Source organism: Strix aluco, chromosome 18, assembly GCF_031877795.1.
Source record: "Strix aluco isolate bStrAlu1 chromosome 18, bStrAlu1.hap1, whole genome shotgun sequence".
Lineage (NCBI taxonomy): Eukaryota > Metazoa > Chordata > Aves > Strigiformes > Strigidae > Strix > Strix aluco.
The window spans coordinates 5,483,224-5,506,053 of record NC_133948.1 but is presented as its reverse complement, the minus strand read 5'-3'; the positions used below and the strand labels follow the sequence as shown (position 1 = coordinate 5,506,053).

Here is a 22,830-nt window from a genome sequence, read left to right as displayed (position 1 = left end):
CTCTACTCCGCTCTCATGAGACCCCACCTGCAGTGCTGGGTCCAGCTCTGGGGGCACCAACATCAGAAGGACACGGACCTGCTCGAGCAGGTCCAGAGGAGGCCACAAAAATGATGAGGGGGCTGGAGCACCTCCCCTGTGAGGACAGGCTGAGAGAGTTGGGGGGGGTTCAGCTGGAGAAGAGAAGGCTCCGGGGAGACCTTAGAGCGGCCTCCCAGTACTTAAAGGGGCTACAGGAAAGATGGAGAGGGAATCTTTAGCAGGGGGTGTAGGGATAGGACAAGGGGGAATGGTTTTAAACTGAAAGAAGGTAGATTGGGATTAGATCTAAGGAAGAAATTCTTTCCTGTGAGGGTTGTGAGACACTGGAACAGGTTGCCCAGAGAAGCTGTGGCTGCCCCCTCCCTGGCAGTGTTCAAGGCCAGGTTGGACGGGGCTTTGAGCAACCTGGGCTAGTGGAAGGTGTCCCTGCCCATGGCAGGGGGTTGGAACTAGATGACCTTTAAATGTCCCTTCCAACCCATACTATTCTATGTTTCTATGATTTCTAAAATGAACAGATGTGAAAAATATTTCTGGATGAAACCCCTTGTTATAACAGGTATTTCAGCAAAGTTCAGAAGAAAGCATGTTCCGATGAGGGGAATCGGAATATTGTGAAGTACAAACATATCACAAAAACACAGGATTGTTAGTATTAATAAAAAAGGTGTAACAGGGCAAAAAAGGTCCCAGACAGAATCCAAGTCCCATCATACCAGACACAGTACAAACACACCCCCAGACATTTTTCTCCTGACACTGTTCTCCTAGATAATGTGCATGGAAGGAAAAGATACTAGCTAGTCTGCTTTGCAGGATAAAACAGACAGCTCTCAGGAGAATTTCACCTTGCAAAATAAATGAGCATGGATATCTAAAATCAGTTACAGGTGTCATCTAAAAGCTAAGCTTATTTAATTTCTTGTACAGGCCGGAGGCTGCAGGAGAAATCTACCTTGTGCTTATATTGCTCCTCTAGTTTCTTCTCACTTTCCTCTCTTCCATCTATCTATCTATCTATCAATACACACAAAGAGGAAATAAATGTCTCACTCGTTCAACCATTGCACAGGGACTCAGCAATCAGCTCCGAGATTGGTCAATGCATAAGCAGCATCCAGAAGACCACAGCCAAGGAAGAAACCATGACTAGCCCTCTTCCCTACCACCTCTGCTGACCCTACTAGGGTCACTCAGAGCAGCAGAAACTCCCGGTACCATCAAGATGCAGACTGGCTTGTTGAAAATTTGCTTTCCCATCTATTTCCACTTTAATCTCAAGAAAAAGTGTTCCTTGGGAATGACAATGCCCTCTGCATGCAGGACAGCCAAGATGCCTGGCAGATAGGATTCTGGCCCTTGAAATAATGAACATCAGGGTTTTTTCAACTCTGATAGCTCTGTCCTCTGCTTGTACATTCTCACTTGAGGCTCAACACTTGCTAAAGTATTTTATACTTAAGCTATATTTAATATAATATATAAACCAGTACAATTTAGTTTATATATTTCATATATATTATATTCATACTGTAAACAGAAATCTCTTAACATTAGGCTTACTGGCCAGTCATATACACTTTGGTTCTAATGAATTTTCATTTAATAAGCAAACAAAAACAGAAAAGCCCAAGAAAAAACCACACTGATAAATGTGCCTGTTCACAGGGCTTTCACTAGCTGAGTTCAGAATGACAAATGAAAGACTTCAGATCCATTTTTTTGTTTTCAATAAAAATCTTGTTTAACAGTGTCATGAATATTCATGTTTTTGGCACAGCTCCAGATTAAGCAAGAAGAGCCAAATCAAACAAGAAAACAACAGCCCACTTGGCTCTACAAAAGGATGCATTGGATTTTGTATGCTAAAGCATGCACTTAAAAAAAGGTACCAATCAAACTTTGCTGTGACTGTGCTCAAAGGGAAATGCAGTCCCCTGACACGCAAAGCAAACTCTTAGTATGCAAAAATAATAATGCTGGGCAGTAGTTGCTAACTGATCCAAAGTCCACTGGCATTAGTAATGTGCCATATACTTACACCATAGAAGTACAAAGGTTGAGGAGCTCCTGGTTCGCAGCTGCTGCTCATGGTGGCAGAGATGACCCAAAGGAGCAGCTTCTGGAGGCCCTTTGGCTAAAACTGTTGTGTTGCCTCTGGCAGTGCTGCTGAGTGGTCTGAGAGGTGCTGCCTGCAGACCTCCAACTCTTCTCCCCGGTGCAGAGGAGACAGCGTTATAAATGGTGCTTCCTTGGAGGTAATCAGCAGCTGTCTGTGGTGACCTCAACCAGTCCTTGTATTTAGCTGGGTGAAGGACTGGATTTGCAGCTAAACCGTATGCAACGATAGAAGAGGAAAAATTACACCTAGCACACTTTTTTTTTTTCCTCCTAAGTCTTTGTATAATTGCATGGGAGAGTCACAACCCCTCTCAAAAGGATCACAGATCTGTTGTGCGTGGGTTCAGTGTTATAGTCCCAGTATGCTGATGGATGTGAGACATGGAAGGATCAACCGAGTGACAAAAGACTACAGTCTCATCTAGTGGCTCTGGGGATGGCATCTTACTCCATGACCTACTCCTTTAACCATTATGTAGTACCACTTGCACCAAGGGAGTATACTTTTCTATGTATTTATGTAATAAGCATGTAACACACTCATTTCATTACAATAAAGGATAAGAGAGATAACTTGGCTAGAAGACAATTATTGTAGAGAAGTCAGAGTCATTCTCACTATTATTATTTTCAAGCCTGACCACATGGAAATTTAATATACAAACATTGGAACTGTGATAACATTCTGTCCCCTCTCATCACATGCTGGAAAGATATTATTACTCCTGTATAAGACAGTCCAAGCAGCATCATATCAAATGCAAGTCTCACATTGTGTTTAATCAGACAAGAGAAATTGCAGCTCCAATCTCCATATTTCTCTCTCCAGTGAGAATGTAGGGAGTGGAAGGTGCAGATAAAGCAAAAAACTGAATTGGTTGCTTAAAGGGAAAGAAAAAGAAAGACTCATCCAAGCAGTTGGGTGTTCATGCAACGTAAATCTCAAGTTCTAGCGCAACCAACGCTTATTCACTTATATAAATTTACTCATATCAGAATATAAAGCTTAACTGAAATGATCCCATCAGGATTTGCACAAGGAGCATACTAAAAGTTAGACACAAGAATTAAGGTTCAACTTAGGAAAAGCTGGAAAGCATCATCCTGTCTCTCTAGAGCGTGGAAAAAAGCATACATTTTACAGCTGCTGTTTCCCAATCTCTGTTCCACATATCCACATCTGACAGTTACACTTCTGTAATGACATCATACTTGTGCCTATAAGAAAATCTGTTCTAAATGTATTTAACAGCAGGGTAGGGGTCCCAGCAAACATTGTTCAGGGACTTGCGGTAAGTCTCTCTCAAGCACGCACAACAGGCGGTCAGTGAAGCCGTCTGCCAGGTTTGAGAGCGATCAGAAGGCAGCGGCACATGCTCTTTGCTGGGGCAGCAGTGCAGAGAGACTTCTGCACACATATACCCCCAGACTCGACGGAGGAAGAGGATGAGCTGTCTCTTGCCAAACCAGTAACTAACGGAGTATTGTGGACTGACTGTGACAAGGAGGAAACAGGATACTGTAGTGGAAAGAATAACATGGTAACTCTAGACTAAGAACAAGAAGTTTTATGGCAACGAAGAGGTGTGCCTGGAGCTCGATTCAGCCCAAGTTTTTCATCACTTACCCACTCGAGCTGGGCATCTCTACCCTATATTATATGGGCATCTTTCTTCTGGATCGCATCATTCTAAAGCATTTGAAAACGGCATGAAGCCACAGCACTCCAGAGTTACTTCCCATCTGATAAGTATGATTATGCAAGGCTCTCTACTCAGATGAGCAATCTGTACCCACAGCACCCACGCCAAAATTGCTACAACCGTCCACATTAATCGGCTTTGATGATATAAGAATTTCTGAACTCAAACACTGACAAGTCACTTTTAATGACAGGTAACAATTACGATGTTTAGATCTGGAAAAAAGAAAAAAAAAAATTCTGACTATTAATCACAATTAGCTTTACCTACCAGGTCAGGAACATTTGGACTCTTACAAGAAACACTTCTCTAAGGGTGCTTGAAGCCTTAGATAACATACTAGAAAGATGCAAGAAGCATAAATGGCCACATTTAAAAATTCCCTACCAAAATCAATCCAGATTCCAATTTTCTCCAAAATACCTATCTGGAATGAATTCTCACAGAAGGCTCTTTTCTGCTCTGAATAATGATGCTCTAAAAATGGAACAGATAATGATTTGCTTTTTTAAAAAAATTTCAGATCACAGGAATATGCTCAGACTGAGTTAAACTCAATTTGTGTTTCTTATTTTTCTTTCATTTTTATATTTACGGAAAAGAGAAATAAAAGATAAAAGTAGTTATCCATTGAACAAAGACTTGAGTACAGATATATTTCAGAGCGGCAACTGGGATTTTTAATATGACTGACTAATTTTCTTATGTTTGTAAAGACTCAATTACTACAATCCTCTTGCATTCCCCCCCCCCCCCCCCCTTCTTCCATGTTTCTGACTCTGAATCAGCTGAGCATTTGGCGAAAAGGCAAATCATAGAGCCAATGTAACTAGCCCAGGGGGCCCCTTAAGCACCATTTAAATGATTATCAAAGTAACATTCCTTATCCCTTGAGACTTTTTTGAGCAGACAAGGATGCACGGATGTTCACTTGCTCTTGCCATGAATCTGTTAAATCTCCTCCTTGAATAGCTAGGACTTAAATAAAAAGACATAATAGAAATGAACAGCAGTGGGATATGTGGAGGCGGATATAATTATGCAACACAACAGGACAATCATTGCCTTTCTGAACAATCAGAGCTTCCTAGAACAAGAAGTTCTTGACCATTTCCCATTCCCAGGAATCGCTCTTACATCCAGCCGAGATCTAGCCATGACTCACTCTCATTTAGCACTATGAGAACAAGAGCGTTGTTGTGGCTCTTTCTTTTGAGCCCTCTTACCTAATAAGCTTACTGTACAGTGTTAGGCAAGGCATCTCCAAAAATGACACCTCTGGTATTAGCTTTACTAACATGGAAGAAAGGAGTACTGTCCCCGAACCAGAATAATCAGTAATATTTAAAACATAGCTAACTACATGTTTCTTTTACATTAAAATAACTCTGCAGAAGTAGGAAAGTATCATCTAATTCCTATCAAACGGATAAGCAATTAGAGCCTTTCAACAACATTCACTGCAGTACATCGCACATTCCCATCTGCAGGACTACACAGCATTTCATAAAGCATGATCTTGATTTTAAAAGCCACTGCACACATTTAACTTTGGCCACAGCACATACAGCTAAGTGCAGGAATAGTCTTTTTGCAGAACTGGGGCTTACAGCTTCAATCATGCTAACACTTCTATCTATGCACAGCATTTTTCATATTATCACTCCCAACAGAATGGTCTATCAGACTAAGTTGTGCTTGATTTTAGTACAAGATGGAACAGAGTCGTTCCCTCATGGGAAATCCCTATAATAGTTAATAGAGATGAATCTAAGAGGGCTATAAAGATGTTTAATAAGGTTCCATCTGAATCACTCTAAAAGCATATAGAATATAATAGAGAGCATGCAAGCCTCTTCTTGTAGATAAAAATTAATTTGCTTTTTATTTTTTACTCTAAACCAAAAAGATAATTGCTACATTTATCAGATAATTGTGATAGGGAGCGGGGAGAACCCTAGAAAACCCTCACAGAAACACTTTTTCCAGCAGCATTTTTCCTTTCAAGAAGAGCCAAACCTAACAGCTCTCCCCGGTGGGGGTGGCACTGGGGCTGCTGGGTGCTAGGACTCAAAACAAATCACCACCCCTCCTGTGAAGGAGGAACAGTTAACACTTCAGTCTGCATTTGCATCGCTCCATGCAGGTTTTGAGGAACTGCAATCTGAAGGGAACTGGGTAGCAGAGCCTTGTGGAGGTGACTGAGGCTACCACAGTTTCATATAGCTTCTCGTGAGACATTTGGTATTTTTAAGGCAACAAAATAGAACTACTAACACAGGAAAAGAACTGCTACTCCCATCATTAGCGTTCAGAAAAAGGATAGGAAGGATTTTGAACAACTGCCAAAAGTTCATGGGATCAATTCAACTTCAAAATGGAGCTGTTTAAGAGCAAAAACAAAGTTAGCATGCCTCATCTGCTATTAGATCCCATTTCCCTTAAGCACTCACCAACACAGTCAGGGACTGTTTCCACCCTGAAGTATTTGAAATCTAATTAAACATGGGTAGGAGTAAAAACAGAGTTGAAGTAGCTGACATAAAAATTACGCGTGTGTTGAAAGGTGAAACCAGTTATATACCAGGGCACTAGACTTTCAGTTTATTGCTCTCCATCCACTACAATCATGACATATTTGCACAGCTATGGCATCCATTAGGTATACGCGATGAATAAATAGAACACGTTACAGTGGGTTTTATGTCAATGTTTACTTTGATTAAGAAATAAAAACAGCTGTTACCATAGCAATGGACAAAGCACCCATCACCTGAGATGCTATGAAAATTAAAAAATGCAAACTATAGATGACAGCACAGCCATACTTTAGTAACACGAAGAGAGATGAAGCATATTAATTTCTGAACAACTACTCAGGATTTCTTTAGAGATCTTTCAGAAAATATCAAAATTAACCAGCTGTCACTGTCTACAGACAGAAGATAAAATCTTCACTCAACTATGTCAATATTTCTGCCCAGTGTTAATTACAATAGCACTGTCTCAGACAGATAAGAGAAAAATTCTTAGGCAGTACCTTAGAGTCTTAGAAAATGGAGATTACACATCATCTTCACACATTTCTGTCCAGGCTAGATTGCCACTTGCAACGTCCTTTCTACAGCTTTGAACAGCTTGATTTAAGATACTAACACTTCACCATGAAAGTCACTGGGGAATTGCTTTGAAGCTCGATGTCACCTAGCTCAGACCCTAATGGACCTTAAGCACAAGGTTGCTGTTACTTCACTTCAGAGTCTCTGTTGTGAAGTTGAGCTCATTAGGACTGGAATCACCACTTTCACATGTCATCACGAGCATAGCAGTACCCACCAGTAAATCAGATTCCAGTGTCAAGGATCCAAGTCACCTACTTGAATGCTGCCGCGATGTTACCTGCAAGGTTGTGCGACCCTCCTGACACTACAGCTGACTTGTGTAACACCACCTGCTCTCTGTTCTTGTATTTGCCCTGAGCCTCTCTGTTCAGAACATCTCTGGTCTCTTCATAGTGTACTGTGTAGACAAATGAATTAAAACTTTAACACCATCCTTTTATCATCTGCTGTCTCATAAAACAATATTACAATACATGTAAGTGTGCATTGTCCACTAGCATAATCATCATACAACCAACAGCAACTAAGTACATACAGTAAGAAAAGGTTTGGTCATTCCCTTCTACTGGAAAATTGCAATCAGGCTGCTATGGAAGAGAAAAGCAGAAGATGGTGCTAACATGGCCTCTCACTAATGTCTTAAATCCAGTGGGATAAAAAGCAGCCTAAAGCCTGTGAATATTCTCATTACTTTCAACAGGACTAAGTTTCAGTATTTTCCTAAGTGACAGGCTCCTACTGTGGGTTGGTGTTTCCTTTCCATAGGAAGAACTCTCTATACAATCAGGGCTTTCTCTAACCCAGTCATAACCTCAAGCAGAAACATATTTTTGTTGCTACTGGTGGTATTTCTACAACCTGCTGAGACCAGGCACACCAAGTGACTCAGCGACTCCAGCAACTGGCATCACAAGCACCTAAGTTGTCAAAAGCTATAGCAAAGCTCAGAATCCTGAGTAAGCTGCCATGCAATCCATAGGAAAAATTTAGTTTCCTCAAAATAGGATCCACAAATATCCAATATGCCAAACAAGGAACCCCCCTTGGTTGGTCAGCAACAACATTTGTGCCTTAATGATCACCTGTAGGGCTGAACTGCCTTCCGCAGCACTCATGGGGCAAGTGAAAGACCAAGTATGGCTTTATGGTCTAGTATGTCAGGCACTCTTTTATCTGCAAAACCAAGTTGTGAATCATGATCCACAACTACTTATGCATTCTGTTTAACGACTAATCGGGGAGGTTGAGGAATCAAACTCCAGACTTCGGTGTGTAAGTACCACATACTCCCTTTTAATGAGCCTGTCTCTCTTGTACAAAGAGCTCAGTCTCATAGCACTTAGGAAATCAAGGCTTACATCTTAGAGCCAGAGCTTGTAAGAAAAAGCAAATCTTTTTAAGCAGCCTGACAGCTGAGAATGCAGAGGGCTATGTCTGAAATGCTTCCCCCTGATTTTTCTTTTTTTTCTTTTTTCCTAAGATATGAGCTATTTCTCAAGTCTTTTCTCTAGTCTTGCTGATCTAAGCAGCAATATGAAAACCCAAAATGATGTTGTTGGAGATGATTAGGCTGTTAGTGCAAATTAACCCCCTGGCAGCTTTGCTAATAGAGACATTTTGTAACACACCAGGAACCAGACAAACAAACAAAAAAAGATGCTGAATTTCTTTTTAACCCAGTCTCATCTAAGCTATGAATTAATCAGCTTTTCTGTGCAATGAAAGTCTATAGAAATGCAACTTTCTTTTCAGGAGAATACTACATGCAACAGCACACACCTCTCTGAAGAGGCAGGACATCCAGGGCAGGGTGGGATTTCAAGGAAATAGAGAGCAACTCAATGGGGTCCCAAAGGAAACCGGCAAAAATTAGAGTCAAATGTTCTATACCTTATAGGAAGGCTCAGCATTCTGTAGAAATTAACTCTTAAGTGCAGAGCAGCACTTCCCACCATCCCCAGGCCTTCTGTGGAAGTTTTAACTGTAAAGTGCCATAAGAACATATAGACAGTTTAAGCTCTTTGAGTATGTGCTGTCATGAGTGAGGAGCAGTAGTCTGCCAAAACAGAAACTTCAATCAGACAGTTTCTGTATTAAATAATGAGCCCCACAAGCACCAAATAAAACAATACCAATAAAACCCAGCAGATTTTACACTTCTACTAGGCCAGGTACCTACTCCTGGATTACTCCCCATACTTCCACCCTATCCCAAATCCTCCCCCTGCAAGTCATGAGCTATGACTTGCTGATGTCCCTCCCAGTACCATTCCAGCAAGTCACTACTGCTTTTACAGCTTTAACAGATGCACTAGGTTTTAAAGCCTTGTCATACAATTTTTCTCAGGGATACTCATTTCCATTCAGACCTACAGGCTCACACACGTTCTTGCTTACAGTGGCCTTGGAACCCAACAGCTTGTCAGATAATCACACTGAGGATTCCCAGGAGATTCCCTAATGCATCAGATCACAGCCTTTTTCAGACAGCCAGAAAACATTATCTTGGTTCAACTAAAATCCACTCCCAGTAGTATGAAATTTCCCTCCTTACTGCTGGTTTGGGGGAACTGGGGTTTATATGGTATGATCTTCTAACGAGCCACCATTGTTTCTAATTAGGCAAGTAACCAAGGATTTAATTAACATTGTAACTTGAGTCACACAAGTGGCTAATAGTCTAAACAGAAATTAAGTAGAGGTGCCTTATCTCATCTTTAAGCAGCCTTGCACATGGCTAGGCTTTTGCAAAGGTCAGGCAGAGCAGAAGCTAGGAGGAGACACACTGCACCTCAAAGCAGGGTCTCAAAACAGAAGGACAAGAGCCAGAGGCACCATCGTGCATTTAGCAACACGTGCTGCAGCGTATTTGGAAAAGAAGCCAGGAAAGACTTCACTAGTTTGCTGAGACTAAAGGGGATGGGAAGGGACACTACTTACAAGAGTGGATTTTAACAAGATACCTCAATACAAAGTTTCTGAAACTCAGATATGCATGTGGCATTTGCCAAAAGTTAACCAAAACCTTCAGCTCCAGCACTTGAAGCAGCACTGATAGCTACCAATTCTCTGGCTGACTGCTGATGCAGTAATTTTGTTATCTTCCATTTATGGTCAACCACTACAACAGCCTCCATCAATTCCTTCTACTTTTCCAATCAACATACTAGAGAAAGTTTTCAAACATACAAGCCTGAAGCGCAAAAATCCAAATGTGTTTTATAGTTGCATTATATAAAGTTATTATATAAACTATATATATAGTTCAGGTTTGTCTACACTGAGCTGACTGGATTTCATGTCTTAATCTGTACCTAGAAAAGTGTAGGTGTTACCTGTCACATAACCAGGAAGGCTGACAATCACACAGAGATAGCCCTGGATTTGGCTCAAAGAACCCACAGACTTCAGCTGAACACCCACTTTGGAAATGCCTGCTTCCACGATACAAAGAACATTCCTACAAGTATTCCACCAGCGATGTAGTTAACCCTTGTAAGACTTCTGCGTGATAGGAATTGCACTTTACAGGCAGCTGATCAGGGTGTTAAGGATAACGTTTTCAAAAGGGAGGCTATAACCTTTGATTTTCAGTGCCGAGTACTCTATGGACTTCAGCACCACCGAACTTTACTGCTCAGCTCCTGATCATACCGGGGTGTAAGGTCTCTTCCCAGTTCGCCGGTTGCAGAGCTGTGCTCCAGCCACTCAGTCGTGGTCAATCAGCAAATGCCTTCCAAAGTCAGGGACACAGACTCAGCCTTCTAACAACAACTCCAGAGTTTATTCTCAGTACTAAGGAGTACATTGCAGTGGAGACGTCAATAGAATTGTGAAGGTTTCTCAAGCACCACATTTTTTTAAAGGTTTTTAAAGAGGGTCAGGGGAAGAATGCATGTTTTCTCTTTTCTAGGTAGCTTCAACTCCAAGTTAATAATCAGTTCCTTTTAAAACTTTACCAAATGTGACTCACTGCTACCGTAGACTCAAGCAAGCTCTTCACTTGTTCTGGTGAGAAGCACCTTTTTTAAATCTCTGTTCAAAGGACATCCACACCAGTTTAGCATTTTTTAGAATGAATCATGTGTTTGGATGACTCAGCTGCCTCTGGTTGTGACACTGATGTCCATGAAAAGTGCCAGCTAATGGCTAATGAAATTAAACTGACTGAAGTGTGATACCATTCTCTCAAAATAGCATTAACAAATGCTCTTCTTTGAAAAAGTATTTTTTACGTCACAAATGCTTCTTAAAGTTATATTGGGAAATATTTACCCTAGTTAGTTAGTCTGTCATACTTTCTAGTAAACGACAATTAGGAGTACTTCAACAGACTGTCCCTATTGCTTACTTTGGAGAAATGTTAACAAAGCACTTGTAAAGTGCTATTGCACTTTGTTACTTGCAAAAACCTTAATCCCCACGGTGTAACAACTTCTGTATGATTTACTGTCACTTGTATTATGTAATACACAGATGCCCTATGGGGATCAGAGGCTCACTATACTGAATGATGCACATAAAGCACAACCCAGTCTCTTCCCTGAATAGTATAGTGCAAATAAGCAATCTGAGAAGGTGAATATGAAAGCAGGGATAAAACTATATGCCTAAACTAACAAAGTCCTGAACAGAAGTAGAAAGAGAATCCAGGTCTCTTGACTTCCTAATTAGAGCACTATAAGGACTAGACACCACTACTTTTCTTTCATTAACCTGCTCCACTGTAGATTTGTAGCTGAATTGTTACTAATCATTCTATAGAAGAGAAAACTAAAAGATCAATAAGAATTAAAGTTTCACAAGGCTAAGCACTAGACAATGAAATATATAAACGCTTCATCAATGAAATATATAATACCCCTTCAAGCCATAATTCACAGCTCTGAAGACATTTGCAAACCACCTCTGGCCTAGCACCTGACTTTATGGGTCCTACCAATACCATAAAATAACTGGGAAACCCCTGTGGTGGGCTGGAAGACTGAAGAAGAGTTTCTCCAGTTTCTCTGAAGCCTGATTAAAGGTTCATAAGCAAGTGAATTGCTTTTACTTTCCAGTTTTGATTCGATAATTGACTTTACTGAAAAAGAGATACAAAGAAAACTGTGAACAGAATAGCCTGGAAGACTCTAGTCAGCAAGTTTGCATTTCATTTATTCAAGATGGAAACACAAATGCAGAAATTGTATCTCAGGTGAGAACAAACAACAATTTGCTACCTAGAGTGCCCGAGATGCATACTTTTCTTTATACAGTGTAAGAATTAGCCACTTACAGTTTTATGTGTGCCTCAGAATACAAGATATATGTCTAAAGAGAAGGTTTAAGGCACTATAAAAGGAAATCTAGCTTTCAGAGACTGTACCTGTGTTATTTTTTACATTTGTGCAATATGTAAAACTGGGGGTCTGAGCTTTTGAGGACAAGACCTTCTTTTCAATTGAAAATGGAACATGAAATGATGAGACAACAGAAGCAAGTCTGAGGGCTTCAAACTCCTCTCCCTTCAGATGTCAATTGAAACGCTTTTGTGTGGTGAAATAACTTTTAAATATTTAAGTAGTGCAAAGCTGCATAGGAAACGAAAAATGTTTTGTTGGAATTCACACCTGGAGACACACATGTACACCCAGAAGAGCATCCCACCAAATCATTCTGTCTCTCCACTCTGAGCTGCATTAGTTTTAAAATATGAAGCAGTATATAAAAAAAGCACACTCTTCATTTCACAGCTGGAAATCATCATTCCATTTACTGTGGAAAATAGGTACTTGGGATAATATGTCCCAAATTATGGGTTAACACAAAACGAAAAGTGAACTCAGCTCTGGTTTTGGTCTCATATATTCTGGTTAACTTCAGCTTCAGTTAGTCATTACAACATCACTTGTGTTTGCAGTGATGCCACCACCACACTGCAGCATTAAAACCTGATAAACCAACAATTAAGCGCAGGTAAATTTCAGGGTACTAAGGGTGATTTCATCACAAGGTAAGATTAAAATGTCAGTATCTGAAATTAAACACCAATTGCTTGAAAATGTTATTATTTTTGTTTCTTTTATATACAGCAGGTAGAAGAGCTGAGGGCAGCGCCAAGCACAGATGGCTCCTCTGAGTGGTTAACTCCATAGGAAGGGTCAAATAGGTCTTCCATGTAAAACAGGCAGATTTAGTGCTAAGATCCCCCTTTTTCCATGATCAGTTCCTTCAAAATGGCTATTTATGGTCAGATCACAATCTAGTCTTTGAAATACTCAGAGTTACAAGCAAGCAGTACACCATATCATGATCATAACTACTTTTTCTAGCTACGGCTGTTCTGTTGTGCTACTCTACATGTGCATCTTCCTCTAGGTTTTAGCTGTTCTCAATACTACCCAACAGCACTGCTGTCAATACTCATTAGGAACTAACATATAAAGCTGCCTCAGCCTACGGGTTTAGTAGCTTTCCTCACTGCATTTATCCTTCATCCTTCTTCCAATCTGTAGATTTATTATCATTACTAATTATCCATTGTCTTGGAGTTGATTTGTTTGCCGGACAAAGGTAATTCAGTAACACTGTTTACAACCTACATCCCCTTCAGATGCAATGAGCTGCACTACAAAAATCAGTAATAAGAAGCCTGAGGGGGGAAAAAAGTACCACTGTTTTTCACCTCTTTTCTCTAATCAGAACAGATAACAACTTTATCCTCTTTCCCTTTACTTATCCTGCTCAATACCTCCTGTAAATCGGGTTATCTCGTGGTTCAGCGCCTTCTACAGTGAGTTAGAGATTAGCTGCTGCCCAGCAGAGTAACATAAAACACTTAGCACTCCCACACCTTTTGCTTTGGCCCTGTGCTGTACAGTGCTCCGCCAGATCAAATGTGGCATGTCACACCACAAAAAACAGATGGAAAGATCCTTTAATGGTGTAGTAGCTGGAAAAGTATTTAGAGCCACAGAACAAACACAGCAATGCACACAGGCCAACCTTTTCAAAGCTGTCTAATGCATTCAGCTCACCAACTCCCCAGTACTACAAATAGAAATCAAGTGCCCAGCTTCCTACTTCAAATATCTCAGCACACACATGCAGCTACGTGTTACCTTCTGAAAGTTAACCTCACAAGAATAGCTTATTTTCGGCATGGTTATGATTTTTCCCCTTATTTGTAGCTGGCTGGTGTGAGGGCACTTCATAAACACATTCAGGAACAGGGTCTTGCCCTAAGGATTTTGCTTTCTAATCCTTGCAGACAATACACCCAAAATGATAACTCAGATTAGAAAAGCATGTGTACACAGCTACTGGTGAAGCGACAATCAATCACAGTAGCTCTGCTGAAGCCAGTGGTGTTAATTTATAATAGCTCTGGGAAGTGCACAGAAGACCTAAATGATCTTTATTTTAAATATTGCTCATTTTTTGCTTTTTGGTCCTATACTGATATTACTTTTCTTCTGTTCATAGTTTACTCAACTGCTAGAGGTAACATTAATTTTCCTTACCGAGCAGCCGGCTATAAGTGTAATTCATCTCTCTTTTGGGGATCCAGAAATCCTTCCCAATGGTAGGAATGCAGTGCAATATTTTATTTCCCCTCCTCTATTTCTTCAGCTCTTTTATCAAGATTTTCCCATTCATAATACTGTTGATAATATATGGCAAATCTGAAACTTATTCCATCAGAGGAAGTCAAAGTTTTGTAGGAACAGGACTGAAACAGGCTTCCCACTCCTGAGAGTGATGCTGACCAACTGTTTGCATTTTCTACGCTGCATATAGAAAATGCCTGTAAAGACTTACCAGAGGTGACACAGCAGGACAGGAAAAAGGCCTGTGAACAAAACCTATACCCTATAACCTATCAGCATTGCTTGAACTGCTTTCACAATAGCCCTGTGCTGACTAGATGCAAGAAAGGAAGACCTGTGTTTATTCAGACAGTGCTCCTACTGTGTTAATGTACTACCATGCATAATTCCCTTCACTCCCTGTCATATAAGTCATTCTCTTTGACTTTACTGGTGTTCTTGGGCTGATAAATTTATAGATACAGTAATAGGATTCTGAATTAAGACACAATTTAAGAACACAGTTTCAATTGCAATGATTTGTGGATATGAGGTCATTTAGACCAGTCTACTTTCCTTTTGCCAGAGAGGATTTGTAGCTATTATTTCCCCCCCCTACAGCAATGATCACATGCTGTTTGCTTCAGCGCTGGATGCTGCAATACCTCAATGAATAATATACAAGAAGCAGAAAATAAATAAACCTACTATGCCTGGGGATAATGTGTGGTGTGTTTTTCTTTGGAATGATTAAATGTGAACGCATGTCATAGGATGTAGGGATTGCTCTGCTGGGAACCCATGAGTATGAGAGCACACAGCCCTCTATCTAACCAGGCAAATGGCCACAGAGAAGGTTAAAGAGCCCCTCAGCATACCCAGCATATGCACTGGCTACTCCCTGGCTGCTGTATTCATTTGGCTTTTTTTCCTGTAAGATACAGGAACTTCATAGATTCCGGGGTCAAATTCCATACTTTTTCACACCTAGGAAGTTTCACTGAAGACAACAGATTTCCACCACAGAACCAGGAAGCTGAACTTGGCCTTGCCAGCCTTTCACCAGCCCTACACCACTAAAACCACAAAAGAAACGTTCGCAGCCAACAGATCAGGCCACACAGTTCAGGTCCCACACAACTTTCACCAGCAGGTATCAGCTGTCCCTTCCTATCAGAGTGTCAGAAAAAAAGTTAAAACCATTTCCTTTTCTTTTACATGAAATTACACTCCTGCACATCTTAAGCAAAGCTTCCATCTGATGCCTGAACAACTGCACAGATCAGCATTTTTGGTTGATACAAGAGACTAACAAGCCTGCAAGACAAAATTTTCAAAACCAAGTCTGCTTTGGAATATCTAACATTGATTGTCTTGCCTTTGGCAGTGGAGAGGAGGAAGCACACTGAACACTGACGATTTTCAGAACATGAGCCAGCCCTATACTACTCTTGACCACCTGCCCATCCCCACTGAAAGCAAGCAAAACTGTTTTTAAAAAAATCCTGGTCCCTTCAACCTCTTGTGTTCTTGTGTCTGGTTCAAAGCAATTTTAAGCAAAACGGTGTTTCAGCGAGAGAACATGGCCTGAGCTCTGCGTTTGTGATAACACAGAAAAACCAATATACCAATAAATGTCAGACTATTCACTTCAAATAAATCAGTCACCTGTTCTCAAAACCAAAGCCAATCCATTTTGTCCATAACAGCAAGTCACACAGGCAACTACTGATGTCCCACCTTATCATCTCTATCTATTTATTGTACCTCTCAGCATGCAAATTATATCCTTGCCTAGGCAGTCAGATTCACTTCTGAGCAAAGAAATACATCACCAGATTTCAACAGGCTTGTTTATCGTCAACTCACTTTTCAGTAAAATAAAGCCTGTGACACAGACCTTCAAAGGGTGATCCCCTCTCCCATCCACCCAGCAAACACCCAGTTCATTGCTTTTGGATTTCTTCTTTCACCACAGCTATGCTTGTTATGTGGAAAAGCATTCTGTTTCTACTACTTTGTGAAAAAGGATTTTCAATAAGAGATAAGCAACAACGTCAGAAAGACTTCTATAACGGAGGTTTCACTCAGTAAACAGGTGTCTGGGAGATTATCTCACCAACTTAACCAAAGCTGCAAACATCAGAACAATTCTGGGATGAGTAAAATCCCCCTTTTTTAAAATAAAAGCCTTTTATCTGCCAAGCGACACTTCCTGTTGTAAAGGCTATTCTCCTCGGTAGTTGTCAACTATGTATTAATCTAATTCATATAAGCCTTAGAAATAAATACTTTCATGTGCAGAATCTTTTGGGAAACTCTGATTCCCTGAGGCTTTAAAGAGCAATTGTTGCTTATCACCGTGGAAATTTCCCTTGAATTTTAAGCCTGGTAACAAGAAAAAAAAGATACATCAAATATTTCAGTGGTTAAAAAGTTTCCCAGTCTTTGTCATCCTCAAAGGATTTTCATCTGATCGGTAGGAAAACTGCTAAAGAAGAAAATAAAGGAAAGTGATCTGACCCAGTAAGGCAGTTCTTGTGTTCCCAGGTCCTGTACTCGCCACTCCTGTCCAAAATAATGGCACTCACTTCTAACGTTCCCTTACAACCAATGGCAATATTAAACACATTAGGCCTTATTTTAAAGGGTATATGTGTTGGCAAAGACAAATGCTACTTAACTACAAGTAGATAGTTAAACCCCTCCCTGAAGAGCTCTCATAACAAAACCACTCTGTGTGGGAGAGGCAAAGCACTGCCAGAGCACTTAAAGAAAAGCAGGTAATTGAAGTTTTGCTATGTTCAAACTCCATGCCTATGCAATAAAAACCTGATTTTAAAAGCCTGTAAAGCAGAGAACTTTTCTGGTGCCTTACTGTCTGTCACTGCACAGAAACAGCCCCACTAAAGCACTGAATTGCTGTGTTTGGTACGTTGTTGCATAATGTGGGCACGTGATAAACGGCACCACATACGTGTTAAAAGCCTCTTAGTGATGGATGCTTTCAATCCTATTCCCAGTGTTCAGGAAGGAAAAATAATGTATTTCAGCAACTAGGAGCAACCTTCAGTGTGGATTAACTTCAAATTGGCTGAGATTCATCCCATGTCCCCAACATCTTTGTGTGCTACCATATTAAAAACATGTAAAACCAACCTACTGTACCTGAGTATGAACTGATCCACCGTAGAATTGTTGGCAATTGTCACATAAACATTCACAACCTCTCCTTGTTTGACAGGCTTTGAGGGCAACCAGACAACAATATTACCATCCAGCCGTAGCTCCGTTAGCTGAGAAGTCTCCTGGCCTCGATAGAGGCTGACAGATCCAATCCTCTGTAAGTGGGACATGGTTTCATCCATGCCATCTTTTCCTGGCCGGATAGCATTTCCCTTCCTTATATCCTCAGCTGTACACTCTCCCTTCTCGTCTCCTTGTTGAATAGTATAGTAGAGCTCCACAGGGCTCCCTTCAAACTGATCCGGTGGCTTCTTACGGCCCGTGACAACTGTGGGGGGGTTAAACCAGCTTGGTAGAAGCTCCAGCTCAGCCACGCACAACCCCAGGTCCCCCTTCAGCCTGCAGCTGCCCCTGACTTCCCGCGTCTCTCGGAAGGCAAAGACCCGCAGGCAGGGCAGCCGTTCTGTGGTGCTATAGTCATCCCAGTCCCTGCCCACGATGTAGAACAGGACCTGGACTTTGGGCTTGCTCAGGTAAATTTTGTTGCTCATTATGTAGGCCTGAAGCTTCCAGTTATAAGTAAACTTGTTGGCAGATCCAAAAAAGTTGGATGTTAACATTAGGTCCTGGGGCACAACTTGTTCAACAGAAAAAGGTCCATAGCTGGCGTTTAATATAGGTGGTCTCTTGGCTTTATATGGGAAGAATGATTCCACCCTGGACTGCAAACTGGAATTTCTCATAAAGTCCTGGTTAGCTTCTTTGAGAAAGAAAGATGTCTCAGCACTGAAGATCCGATAGCTCACAGGTAGGTATGTTGGTAATGAAGAAAATCTCTGATTATTGTCCAAGACCCCTCGACACTCTGTCACTAATAAAAGAAAAGGTGATGTGAGTTAGACCAAATGTGTTTATAGGTTCAAAGGGAGATTTACTACAACTTTAGTGGTGCTACCTGATAAGTTAGGGACAAACATCATTTCATGCAAAAAATACTTACAGTGTAGCTACATGTTTAGATGTCGCTAATTCTGTTTTACATTACGTTCACAGAAGAAAAAAAAAATGCAGGCTTTAGTGCTACCTTGCATTTATCTATGATAAATGTTTTGTCACACAGGTGATGTACAAAGGGTTGACTGTGGCACAATCAATTATTTATACTCCCAGAGGGAGCAGGAAGAGGAAGGTTCACAAAGCAGAAGCAGTGCTTGTCCCAGTAGGCATTTTATATGGCTGAACTGAACTGCAGCAGTGCTTTGCTAATACACAGCAAATCCATAAAATACTCATTGAATAATTTGGCTATCACTTGGATGAGAAATAAGTAGGTTACTTGTCACTCCTATGCAATGTCTCATCTCCCTAACAAAACTTCAAGTAAACTTGCGTAAGTTTGCACACACCATTTCTCTTACGGCCTGGCCACAAATCAAAGTCAAAACCTTCCAAAAGCAACTCTATAAGTAAACAGGGTGTCTTTTAAACCACCCACGTGCGCACCTTTCCCACTCTTTTTCTGGTCATACCATCCCCTTCTAAAATTTCCACCCACTTAGAAACTTCCCTCCTGTCTTTCCAATCTTTCTGCTCAGTTACAGCATGCATAAGGCATTCGGTACGTCAGTACGGTCCAGTGAACCACAGCCCCCGAAGGACTGCTAATCACTATCCCTGCAGGAACACTGGCCAGGAGATCAAAGATAGTTTCTGTTCTACAGCCAAAGACAGAAACTGCTTTTCTAAGAACTGACACACACACCATTTCACACTCTTCCCCCATCAAGAAATCTTGCTCTCGTATTACTGTTTCTAGCACTATGGTCTATGCCTCTATAATTTAATATTACAGTACCTCAGCTTTCTAAGTTATTTAAATGCAGATGCACATCAGTGGCTAGAAATATTTCAGCAAGTACTAATATGCAAGATACACACAGGGAGAAATTAGTACATACTGCCCAATTTTAAATTTCAGCTGAACATCAGATCCCTTTTGACCTAAAAGTTGTTTTCCTGTTATAAAGATTAACAATACATATTGTCAAAAAATAAAATTTATTACCTAAATTAGCGTAGATAACAATGGAGAACAGTCAAAATACATGTGGATTACATAATACTACCCACAACCCCCCATCTTCCTAATTCATACTGAAGAGATTAACTATAGGTATAGAAGGTAAAGGAATGGTGATGCATCTAGTGCTAGACTGTCCTCAGTATTTAAAAATAGACCTTGCCCTCAGACATATGCCAGTTTCAGGGTCCTTCGGGAATCCCACCGGAGTCAGGATTTAAGGTTCTGGGTAAGTTCAGCTCTTTAAAGAAGGAAGGCAACTGTAAGGGCAGTGCACAATGCACAGGATTCATCTGAAACTCAGCAACACGTAAAGATCTCTAAAAAGCCCTACAGAGACAGACTCTTATCAGCTTTCTTTACAAAGCTCTGCAGCTTGAAGATTTTTGCAAATAATAGATTCACTGTCCTTCTAGCATGTCTGGCTGCTAGCAGGCTAATTATGCAGTCAAATTTAATTAAATGTTTTCAAGTAATAAATAATCAATATCTGTCATCACACCAAATGACTACTGCTGACAGAACTTCACTACAATCCTGTTGAGTGTGCATGTAGCTAGTGTGCTGGCACTACTTGGTGCTGGGCAAGCGAATAGCTTTGGAAGGCAGGTGTTAGGCAATTAAGGAAAAAAAGAAAAAACAAACACAGAGGAGGGGGAAATCAGAGCTCTCGAAGGACAGCAGCCATAAATTTGAAATAAGGAATTAATATGTGTTCACTCATGTTTAATTCATACACCACCAGTGGATGGTAGAATTAGTTCTCATAAATGAGCAAACTGCCATGACTGGACAAAAATGACAAAAAGTTAGAAGGCAGAAAGAGAAAAAGAAAAAGATAAGAGGCCTGTCAATGAAAACACCAGCACGTAGTGAATTACCAGCACAGCACCCTCTCTGTCAAGTAGATTCACATTTAAAATATAACATCAGTTTAGCACACTGTTACAATCCTGTAAATCACCAATCCTTGGCATACATTCTAACTCTGCTGGAAAGGAATCTACAAATGCCTCCTCCTGAGATGACTGATTTCCTCATAGCCAAATCAAAATATTAATCTGTTAGGGTTGGTTACATCCCAAAGTGCTACAACACTTAAATAAGGAATTCAAAGAAGATCCACTTTGGACCATGGACCTTTCAAGGCAACAGCAAAGCCTACGTACTACTTCTGGTCCAGGAGCAGAACAAGAACTTGTTCTACTGAAACAGTAGCAGTTTGGTCTCTTTCCTCTCTAAATCCCTTCACCTACCCTGGATAAACCTGCTGAGATTTGGTCAGCTTCCTACAGACCTTCCCAAAGAGCAGTCATTGACACTTACATGACAGATACCACCATTCGTTTAAAAACACCTGGTTCGCGACACAAGAAGTCAGCTTCTTACTGGTCAGTTTGGCTACTGAATTTGGCTTGACAAATCATTAGAATTTCTTTGTTAGATGTCCTCTTGTCTCAGGCCAAGAGCGTTGTAATATTAGAAGGCAGCAAGCTATAGTTAAAGAAAGCACATAAAGCACTTCCATGGACGTAAGCATTAATTGACTTAAGGACACAGGTACATTTTGCTGAAGTTTTTCCATGATTAGAGATACTCTAGATCTGGCACCATTGCTACTGAGGGAATACAGATCTGCAAAACCCAGAAATAAACTCAGCAGACTACAGAGACAAGTGAAGTCCTGTGATTTCAAAGGGCTGTTGATCAGGATCTATGCTTGAAACTTAACAGCTGTTTTTCTGCGATTCCCAGGACTTTTGCTGTAGCATGCTATCCTCAGACAGACAGTGGTCTCATTTTTGCAGGCACTCCATTTATCCCGGATCAATCACATGGATGAGGTATGTAGGACTTGGCCCAATATTAAGAAAAACAGCCATGCAACTTCCGCTTTAATAAGCTGAAGGCAAACAGGAAAACCTATGTGGTCAGACTGACAGCAAAAAGAAATAGCTTTGCTTTTTTATTGTAGTCTAAAGATTTCCACACATTTTTGTACCATACTTAAGAGTGCTACACTTCTATGGTGATGGCTGTACTTTAGACAATTTATTTGAACACTTTAAGCCTTTTAGTGATAAAACTGGTAGTTAAAATTGTCCATTTTATTTCAGAATCCCAACCATGTGCATCAGCAACTACAGGCCATCATTTAAGGAATTTGTTCTATACTCTTCATCTCTACCCAATAACCTTCATGTCCTGGTATAATCAATTACCAATGTTTCCAGAGAACATTTTTGTATGCTTGATCAGCTCAGCTACAAAGTTCTTTAATTTATCAGAGAATCTATTTAAACAAGATGCCAAGGTTTTTCTGAGTTTCATATCACAAGTTATTGTTTTAAATAATCATTAAGCATAAGATTACTTTGTCTACCTGAAAAATAAATAGACTGTCCATTGCGGGGGGCGAGGGGGGGGGAAGCCATGCCTATCAGTGCTTTCAGGTGCTCTGGAACAGATTTCTCCATTTTAAACTTTTTCTGCTCAACCACTGAAACGCATTTCCAGAAGTTCATGTTAAAGCAAGGTAGAAGCAATATTTCACTGCCAGTTCAGCCTCTAGTGTGGACACAGTTGTATCAGTAAAATGGAACAGGGCCTCTGTGACAGGAGTGCTATAAACATTTATACAAATATAACTTCCGTCGTGGAAGTTGACCTTCCTCAGTGGAGCTAAAGGGTATAAATATCCTGAGAAAACCTTGGATGCTTCATCTAAGAGTCCGGATCCTTAAAAAAAGATGCTTGTTGGCCTTCCAATTGGGTTCAAGTAAGTGAAAACTCCCATTTCATGAAAGCTTTTACAAACTGAAATGTAAATCAATAATACAGGCAACGATGAGAGAGGAAATGCAGAAACACCATTTCTGTACTGAGGACTAACTCCGATTACAGCAGGCCTGACTTACAAGTAGGCAGTAAGTGCTTTACCCTTCTACATTATCAAACAAGAGTTACAACTTGTCCAGAGATGAATTCCAGCATGGAAAAGATTA

General features: G+C 40.6%; 1 protein-coding gene across 1 annotated transcript in view; it reads right to left on the bottom strand.

The window, feature by feature from the left end:
* TMEM132C (transmembrane protein 132C) overlaps window positions 1–22,830 on the bottom strand; it is a 222,058-nt gene that overhangs the window by 139,477 nt on the left and 59,751 nt on the right. The window contains exon 2 of the mRNA XM_074844448.1: window positions 17,728–18,616. Within this exon, the coding sequence (XP_074700549.1) occupies window positions 17,728–18,616 (889 nt within the window). The remainder of the gene's footprint in view (window positions 1–17,727; window positions 18,617–22,830) is intronic.